The 9,146-nt window shown below is 53.6% G+C and overlaps 1 protein-coding gene across 1 annotated transcript in view; it reads right to left on the bottom strand.

Annotated features, from left to right (window-relative positions):
* LOC109389672 (dipeptidyl aminopeptidase-like protein 6) overlaps positions 1-416 on the bottom strand; it is a 624,125-nt gene extending 623,709 nt beyond the window's left edge. Inside the window, exon 1 of the mRNA XM_019655448.1 lies at positions 12-416. Coding sequence (XP_019510993.1) covers positions 12-71 — 60 coding nt within the window. The 5' untranslated portion in view covers positions 72-416. The remainder of the gene's footprint in view (positions 1-11) is intronic.
* Between the last annotated feature and the right edge of the window lie 8,730 nt (positions 417-9,146).

Below are 9,146 nucleotides of genomic sequence, written 5' to 3'. Positions count from 1 at the left end.
GAGTCCCCTACCTTGTGGCCTTTTCCCGGGGGGCACCTGACGCTGTTGGAGACTCCTGCGGTCTGATTCATGTCCGGAGAAGTTGGGGGCCGAGGCGCTACCTGCCAAACTTCTGGACGCGTCTCCGGGGGTGAGGGGGGCGGCCCCCTCCGCACAGCAGGAAGCCCGCAGCCCCGCGGGGGGAGCCGCGGCCGAGCCCCACAGGGAGCCCGAGGGCGCCCGGCCCGGCGCTGCCTCCTCGGGAACCAGCCCAGGACTCGGGAGCGGAGCCCCGGCAAACCCAGGCGGAGCCGGGAGCGGGCGAGGACGTCCGTGCCGGGAGGCGAGGGTGGCGCGCCGGGCTCTTCCCGCAGCGAGGGGTGGAGACGCGGGCGGGGGCTCGGGGACCCGGAGCCCTGACGCCCCCGGGCGGAGCCGCGGGGCACCGCACCCCGGCTTCGCGCTCTGCGTGCCCGGCGCTCCGGCTGCAGCCGCGGTGGGTGCGGACCGGGTCCCCGCCCGCCGGGCTCGCGCTCCCTCAGGGCGGCTCCCGCGCCCGGCTCGGGTCCCCAGGCTTCCCGGGACGGTCGGGAGGTGGCACGCGAGGCCCTTCCAGGCGCCGCCGCCGCACCCGGGCGGCGAGGGGCGGAGGGGGCGGAGGAGGAGCCGGGACGGCGCCCGGGCTGCCTGGCAGAGTCCCCAGCAGCCCCCCGCTGCTCCCGGGCGGGCGCCGCGCGCGTGGCGGGGGTGCGGGGCGCAGTCCAGGGGCCGGGCCGCGCGGGGCGAGGTCGGAGCGCACCTGCTCGGGCCGCAGCACAAGTGCGGGCAGCGCCGCGAGGCTTTCGCTTTTGTTCCCCTTTCTTCTTTTTTGGCGCCGGTCAGGTCGTGACCTGGTCAGCTTTCAGGTAGAAATGGGAGGCTGACCCCGGGGAACTGAGACGAACACATCGAGGAAAGGGCCCCCGCTCCGTGAAGGCTGCATTGCAACATTTGGCATCCCGAGTCTGAACAGGGGCCCAGGAGCTCCTTAAGGTGCAGCCATGTTGTTGAGCCAAAAGTGAAGTTTCTTCTAGACGGATCCAGGTAGAGAGAGTTGAGTCTCAATGTTCTGGATGGAGACGCAGGCCAAGCGGTTGGGTTTCCGCGTCCCAGCCCCACATCCCCACCTTCATCATCTATACAGTGAAGACAGCAGTTGGGTTCACGTGTGGGAGCCAGCGCTGCACCCAGCCCTTCCCCACACCTGGCTGGTAACAGGTTTCATCCTCAGGTGCCTGATGGCCATCGCGTGGTCTTTCCTTCATGGTCCCAAATCCAAACAGGAATCATCTCCGTTTTGTAAAATAAGCGACTGTGTTGGGTGGATTTGCCCACCGAGAAAGTTCAAGAGCCAGTCGTCACATTTCTGTTCTGTGACGTTCTGTGACGGCGGAGCAGTGTTCGGGGCCTGGGCGTGACGCAGTGGCCCGCGCGGTGCCGGCTGGAGTCTTGGCTTTGCTCTCCCCAGTGGACGCTTTTGGGCAGGTGGCTCCCGCATTTGTTTTACAGCTGGGAGGTGGGTGTTCCAGTGCTGTTTTCCTGGTAAAGGGACCCAGGCTCCAAAAGGCTGATGTGCACAGTGCTGAGCACAGCAGGAGGAGACCAGAGGGGACTGCCCGAACCTCTTGGGAGCGCTTCACATTTACTTGGTGACACTGCTGCTCAGTTCCACTCTTTTCTGGAGGTAAAGTGCACACGTGTGTGGCCCCTTATGAAAAGTGGCGCCACGGAGTGTGTGGCTCACACACTACTCCACTCTCAGCCTCTAGCCACTCGTCAGCATCACCACTGAACTGTTCCTCCCCGATGGCGTCTCTGGTCCCTTCTGCTCCAGGTCAGCAGATCTCAGCAGTGACCCCTGAGTCACCCATCTCTGCAAACTCCAGGGGACCTCGCTTCCCTCTGGGTCCAGGAAACATCATTGAGTTTTAGTTTATGCAGGTTTTTCTTGTTGTAAGCGTGGGAGCGATGGCTTCTAAGCTCTTTACAGGTTAGAGCTGAAACCAGAAATCTCCAAGTGTATATTTTTATTCTTGGGGTGTCCTGGTTTTTGTTTGTTTGTTTGTTTGATAATTCTTCTCTCGACTAATCTCTCTTCTCTCAAATTATACCATAAGCAGCAGAAAACCCCAAGGGGTGCCTTCCACGCTGCTCAGAAACTCTATTAGCTAAATCAGCAAGTTTATTGGGTAACGTTGGTAAACCTCTCCTGTTTGGGGCACCTCTGCAGGCTACACGAGCGCTGAACGTTCTGCATTTCATAATACACGTGGCACTTCCAATGGGATCACGGGGAGCCATTTCAGAGCAGCCTACTCTAACCCACGCCACGGTTTTTAATAATTAATAGGAAGGCTAGAACATTCACTGTGGTATGGCCAGCTTTACTAAGTCATACTTTTTTAGAGGAACGTTGGAGCTTGCAGATTTGGCAGTACTCGTCCATTTCGGAGTCCTGGAGGAGCAGCACCCCATGCTGTCAGGCTTGAAGAAGCAAGTGAGAGGGCCATGAGCAGCTGTGTCCTCTTTCTCCCCATTCCTCCACCGCTGTCCCCCCACCCATGACTTTTTCTTCCTGGACACCAGTGGGCCATGTCCTTGCTACTCTTCAGTGTAGCACTGTCTTCAGGTGGCCCAAACATCTCCTCAGTGGCCCTGAAGTTGGAGCAAACACTGACCCCCACCCCCAAGATTAGCGTGGTAGTGGCGTTCTTAAAGGGAAAACCCAGACCATTAGTCTATACTTGCCGCTTCCTCTCTACCAGGAGTCAGGAAGTCAGAGCACAGAATGACTCGAATATGACGTTGGTTTTACCAAGTTCAACATGGCCTCACATGCTTGGCCTCACTCAGCTATGGTTTCCTGGCTTAACGGTCATGCGTTTGGGTTTTTTTTTTAATAACTGTAATTAGGAATGTAAAAACACACAGCGCTGCTGCTCCGTATCCAAGGAAAGAGTGGGTATCTGAGAGGAGCACCTGGGTTTCCACTAACTTGCTCCAGTAACGAACTATAATGACACCAGGCAGCCAACACTGTAAGTTATTAAATCGGATTTGAGTGGCGACTCCATGCTCCTGACAGTGAGATTTAGTTTACTAATCTCTCTTTCCACACCATCCTCAGCAGGCCACACAACAGCCACAAAAAGAGGTGCCATTTGGGGCATTGTACTTTTATTGATGAAAACTCCTCTCTCCCACTGTCTTCCAGAAAAGTAGGATCATTTTAGTTTCACCAGCTGTGACGCAAAGTCTCATCCAGGCTTTACAGCAGTGGGAGGCAGAAGCAACACTCAGGGACCCTGTTACTGTGTGACTCCAATGCTGGCTGTCACCTTCAGCCCGGGTCCTGAGAGCAGAGTGAACTGGGTTTGTTGTCCATCATTCTTTCTCCTCAGCGTAGAAGCAGGACTGAGAGACGTGCGTTTGGGGCGACAAGGGTTCTCCTGGGATGACCACCACCACCACCACCACCGTGATGAACTTGGCATTAGCTTTCGTTCATATTCATTGAACACGGCGGGGTTTTCCGTGGCACTCTGGAGCCCATGTTCCCGCAGATCCCTCCTACCGGGCACACAGTTGTCACTCTGGCACCTAGGACAATTCCAGAACACTCCTAAATTCAATAAAATCACGAGACAATCTCCACAACTCTCGACACCGAGTGAGGAAGCTTCTAGAACTGTGACTAATCCTCGCATACCTGCAGGAACACCGTGTACTCCTTGCAAGTCTGTCCAGCCAAACTTGTTACTTTGATTGCCTTGGCACTTGCAGCCGTTATCAAGGCAGTTGATGACATAACCCCGGGCTAGCTGGGAAGTGGTCCGAGGCTGCTTCCGGCAAACAATGCCCACAATTAAGTCTGTGCTAAGCACCCTGCTCTCCAGGGTCTGACCTTCCTCGCCACACCCACTCCCTGTATCTGGCGGGTGTCCCATGCTGGCTCCCGAGGCTGATGGCAGTGCTAGCTCTTGTGTGAACTGAGGGTCCTTGTACCTGTTTCCCTGACTTCAGGTATTCCCAATGACAGCCTGATGACTTAACTCATAAATGGCCTCCTCGATGCATTTCCTAAAGAAAGAGAAAAGGGCTATTAGAACCTTGTGGTGGACAGCGATAGGAATAAAGAGGCTCTCGGCTGAAAAGAAAGGAGGCTGTCCCAAGGTTTCTGTATCTTGTTGAAAATGCAGCACGGGGTGGGGGGAAGCCCCGGCATTTCCAGTTGGTTAAAGCCCCCACACGTAGCAAACCCTGACGGTACCCCGTCTTCTCAAAGTGGTTCCGAGTGGCCTTGACGCTGAAGGGAGGGAGCTGGAGTGGGGCGGGCACAGCTCCACTGCTCTGTCTACCCAGCAACGGCAGCAGGCTCTGCCGGCGTCATGCCCCTGCCCGCTTGGCCATTCCCGCCCCTTCCAGCCGACTTCCCACGGCAAGCACCTGCTTGATTGCACTTGGGGTGCGTGGCAGGATGGAAGTGCCCGTGCTGATGGATGGGACTTGTAGACAAAGGCCCCAGCCCTAAACCTGGGCTCAGATCACTTGGAGATACAGGGTACCCTTTCTCTCAGAGACCCCAGTGCCCACCTGGTACCTAGACTAGCAGTGCACCCCGGTTGGCCTGCCTTCTCTTCCATATGCCTTGGGGTAGCCATGAGAAGCTTTGGCCGCCGGCCAACCACCGGGAGCCACACTGGCCGAAGCCCCAGCTGCTGTGCTATGGGTCCGTCCCTGCATTTGTACAGAGAGCACGCGTCCCTCCTCCCAGCCAGTGAGGGGCTGTGGCAGGGGTGGTAATTAAGGTCTGCTCGTGGGAGATGCGGGGTCTCGCTGATGGCCAGCGTTCATTCAAGGGCTCCCTGAAGAACGTCCTTACGCCCGACAAGAAACCCAGGCCTCTCTGCCTTGCTCCTTCGCTGGGCTCAGACTTGCACTGTGGTCTGGACACTTCCAGGACACCCTCTCTGTTTTCCCCCACGCAGGTATTTTCCCCTGATCAAGGCCCTTCCTGTCTATTACCAACATGGGGTCTGTTTCCTGAGGATGGGGGCTAACGTGTGTCAAGTCCCCATCTCACAATGGTGTTTCCAGTGTCACCTGCTAACCACCACGTGTACACAATAGGCCTGGATTTACAGTCTATTTCTAGGGGAAACCCCGAACCGAGAACAGTAAGAGGCACAACCTAACCAGCACAGCCTTCGTTTTATCATGCTGCAAAATCACAGAACAATTAGGGCTAGAAGAGGCCTCGGATGGATGCACACGCACGTTTCGTAGGAAGGAGGAGAGAAATGAGGCGAGAGTGGGAGACGACGTCAGACGCTTCCTGTGAACTTCAGCGTTACAGGCCGGAGCTCTGTGTCATGAACAGAACCCTTCCAAACAACCGACACAATGATTCGAGCTAACAGCTCTCGTATGCCGCTCTTTGCACACCACCCAGGCTGCCCGTCCCCGGGGCCCTGAGAGCTATGGAGGTGCAGACTCTTTGCAGTAGGTGTGCCAGGCAGGGTCTGGAGTCTGCAGAGGTAAAATAGCGTGCCCACCCAGGACCACCTGTTTTCAAACGTGCTCAGAAGCTGCTGTGAAGACACTGGTCATGGGACTGGTCCGTATTTTCTGGACCAGGATGTGCCACAAGCTTGTGTGCTATCCAGTCAGGTTATATGACTGGTTTTGACATTTGCAGAGGGAATCTGATGTGAATAAATTTTGTGCGATGTAACCTGTTTCCTCTCCCTGCCTGAAATAAACCGTGTGATTGCGATAAAGTGCATCCCTCTCAGCTGCCTGTCACCTGCACTGACAGCATCCCAAGTCGTAATTCCGTGGCCCTTCTCTGATTCTGTGGTACTCCTGACAATAGACGGGTGCCTTCTTGATGGATGCTGTGTCGTCAGCTCAGGGCCCCACGTAATTATTTCTTAAACTCTATCAAATATTCATAAGGCGCAGTCCACTCTCCAGGTTTCACTCTTTTAATTTGATGTTAACATCACGCTGGGTGAAGTCAACGGAGTGACATTGAGTTTTGCAGCTTTTTTTTTTCTCCTTCTTCTTCTTTACGGGTTTGTCTTCATCCGCCATCCTTCTCTACCCCTTGTCGCTGCCATCTCGAATGTTCTTTCTGACGTGCCCTGCGTGCCTTCTCGGTGCCTGGTTTGGCATTTCTGGCACGCTGCCCCCGCACTTGGAACATTCCGGCAACCACACACTGCCCTCACTCCTTTAAAATGCAGATGCATACTCAGTCCCTCAAAGGGGGCCTCCTGAGGCCAATACATTAACTCCTCAGGAATTTATATCAAACTATGATATGGATGGTATTTATGCATCAATACCACACGTATACACATCCACACATACCTAGGGCAAGTGTGACTTCAAATTTAAAGAATCTACTTCTCTTAAAATAATTGCCACTCTACCCGTTGTGAGAACTGAAATATTTCAGTGCAGAGACATAAAGAGCTGCTCTACATCATATGTACTTTGCAGGAAAATCAATGAATTATTTCATTAAAAAACATCAGAGGGCCCCCCCCTTTTTTTTTTACTTTCGTGGGATCTGGCTACACTCCTAGGCCAGTTAATGATTTTTGAATTATATTGTAAAGCTTTTTTAGGTGGAGCTTTACTAATTTGGCATAAATCTGGGCTGGCTTCTTTTTCTATTCTCTGTGATGAAGGAGTTGACTAGGCAAATCGATAGTGCAAACAAAACCAAACTCCTGAAGAGGAAAAAAAAATCGTTTTCAAGCAATTTAGCATATCCGTTACCTCACTGATCGTGGCAAACAACACAGGGCATGAAATGCAGCACTTGAAACAGGTCAGGGGCACAAGGTGCATCCACAACGTAGAGCAGCATCACAGCTGTTTGTCCCAGGACTTTTCCACCAGTGGGAAATCCTGTCCTTCTAATCATAAGCTCATCATTGCAAAGTCCCAGGAATGCTCACAGCAGCATCGCCTGAGACGACGAGGAGCTAGGAGCAACCTGTGCAGTGTTTACTGGGAAGGCAGATAAGGAGATGTGTGGATGCAGGTGGGGAGCCATGCGGCGAGCGACTCGACAAATGCTCGACTCCTAGAGGGATCTGGACCCCAGCTCACCATCTCACTCAGAAATCCCTCCCTAGCCAGAGGTTGTAGAGATAGTCCATCCAAGAGAGATGTTTCATGGCTGGTGCAGGAGCAGGCCCTGAGCCATTACTGTGTTTACCTATGGCCACAATAGGAGTTTAGCACAACAATGACTTTTATTTGAATTCCCTCTAAGTCTTCTGTGGGCCACACAGTGACTCAGAGATTCAGCCAGTTTTCCGTTTGCTGCTCTGTCATCTCAACGTGTGGCTTCCAGGTCAGCATGGCTGGGGAACAGAAAGCCTGGAGCCGTACAGGACCTCTGCTTCCTCAGAGAGCGGCACTTTCATCTCTGCTGAGTCCACTGGCCAGACTCAGTCATGTGGTGCTGGTTGGGAGAGCGTTGGGAATTGTCATTTTTGTGTGCCCAGAAAGGAAGCAACCAGATGTTGGTGAGTTTGAGCAATGACTTCCATAACACGGATCTTAAATTTTTAGCTCGGATGCGTCCTGTTTAGTAATGCCACGTTTGGTGACATGTCAGCATGCATGTGCCCTGCCATGTGAGTGGCACAGGCCCGCCAGCTGTCCCTGTGGGAGGCTGGGAGGTGAGCATGTCCTTGGGGGCCCAGTGAAGGTCGCGTGGAGGGGCAGCACTGGGCTTTGCCGTGATGACTAAGGAGGATTCGAAGAGAAGGAAAGTGGTCCAGGTGACTGCAAGCCATCAGCATCATTTAAGCGAAAGCGAGAGGGAAGAATTCTCACAGCCCGTCTTGGTAAGCCAGGCAGGCCAGTCTTAGTCCAGCGAAATGGCCCTGGAGAGGAAAAGCAGGCTGGGTCTCCGCACGCTCGTGGGAGCTTGGACTTTCTCTCACAGCTAATAGGCAGGGGTTGGTTCCGCGGCTACTAGTTGTTGGCAGGAAGGCAGAAGTGCCACTTGGTCTCTGTAGGACCCATTTCGCTCCCCGATCAGCGTTTGCAGATTCAGCTTCAATATCTTTTTCTCATGTTCTCCGAGTTCGAAAGCAAGCCCCCTGGAGATGGGAGGCTGTGCATTTCTGCCCTGGGTTTTCTAAGACCAAGCACTCAGTGAATCCCATAATCCCCTGTTAAATGACGCTGCTGACGGTGGAGGGTGCAGGAAAGCCAAAGGCTGTCTCTGTGGGCGGCAACGAGCCGCAGACCCTGGGAGGGAGATAAAGCAGTGTTAATAGAACAGGGCTTGGCGGTGCCTGTCGCTGAGCCACCAGCCTCTTTGTGCGGCACAGGGGACTTGCAGCATCGCTTTGATTTGTAGTGGTGGACTATCCTCTCCAGTAACAAGAAAAGGTTGAAAGTTTACAGAGGGCAATAAATTTAAAGGAACTTCCTCTTTCAAAACACTATGCATGCATTTTCAGGGCAAGTAAATGAACAGAACCCCAGGAATCACAAGTGAAATGTCCTGTGTTTACTTGGATGGCAATAAAAACAAAGCTCCTAGAAACCAGAAGGGGTTCAATTCAAGCACATTAGCTGGATGACGACACCATCCAATTGTTTGCACTTCACACTGGAATTGTTCATAATCGAATAGGGGTCACAACTAAGTTATAAAAGGGCAAGCATTTGTTTGCTGTTCCCCTGGCTAGTCCTAAAGAAAACAGTAAAATAATGACCACTTGGGTGCCCTTTTTCCCGGCACAACCTTTGCCTCTCTTTCTCTGGGTGAGGTTTACATGGGTGAGAGTTAATAGACTCGACGACCGGATGTGCCCATGGGTTCGTATCAGTCCTGCCTTTGCCAGGAACAGGTGCATTTTCACCCAAGCTTGCTGTTCCCCATGGGCTGACAGACGTGGTCTGTAGTTCCCTACAGGGCTGGCCACCAGCTTTCCAGGGAGAAGGTCTTTCAGTGTCTTAGTCACCATGAAAGGTAAACAACGGGCAGCGGTTTCCTTCAGGATGGATTTTTTTGTAGTGGGAAAGGAAGAGGAAGATGGCACTGAAGGCTCTGAGCCTCCGAAAAACAGCCCGGAAACAGGAAAGAAGTG

The sequence above is a fragment of the Hipposideros armiger genome, unplaced genomic scaffold (genome assembly GCF_001890085.2).
Source record: "Hipposideros armiger isolate ML-2016 unplaced genomic scaffold, ASM189008v1 scaffold_239, whole genome shotgun sequence".
NCBI lineage: Eukaryota > Metazoa > Chordata > Mammalia > Chiroptera > Hipposideridae > Hipposideros > Hipposideros armiger.
The sequence above is the reverse complement of the archived record's forward strand: the minus strand, read 5'-3'. Positions and strand labels throughout refer to the sequence as shown.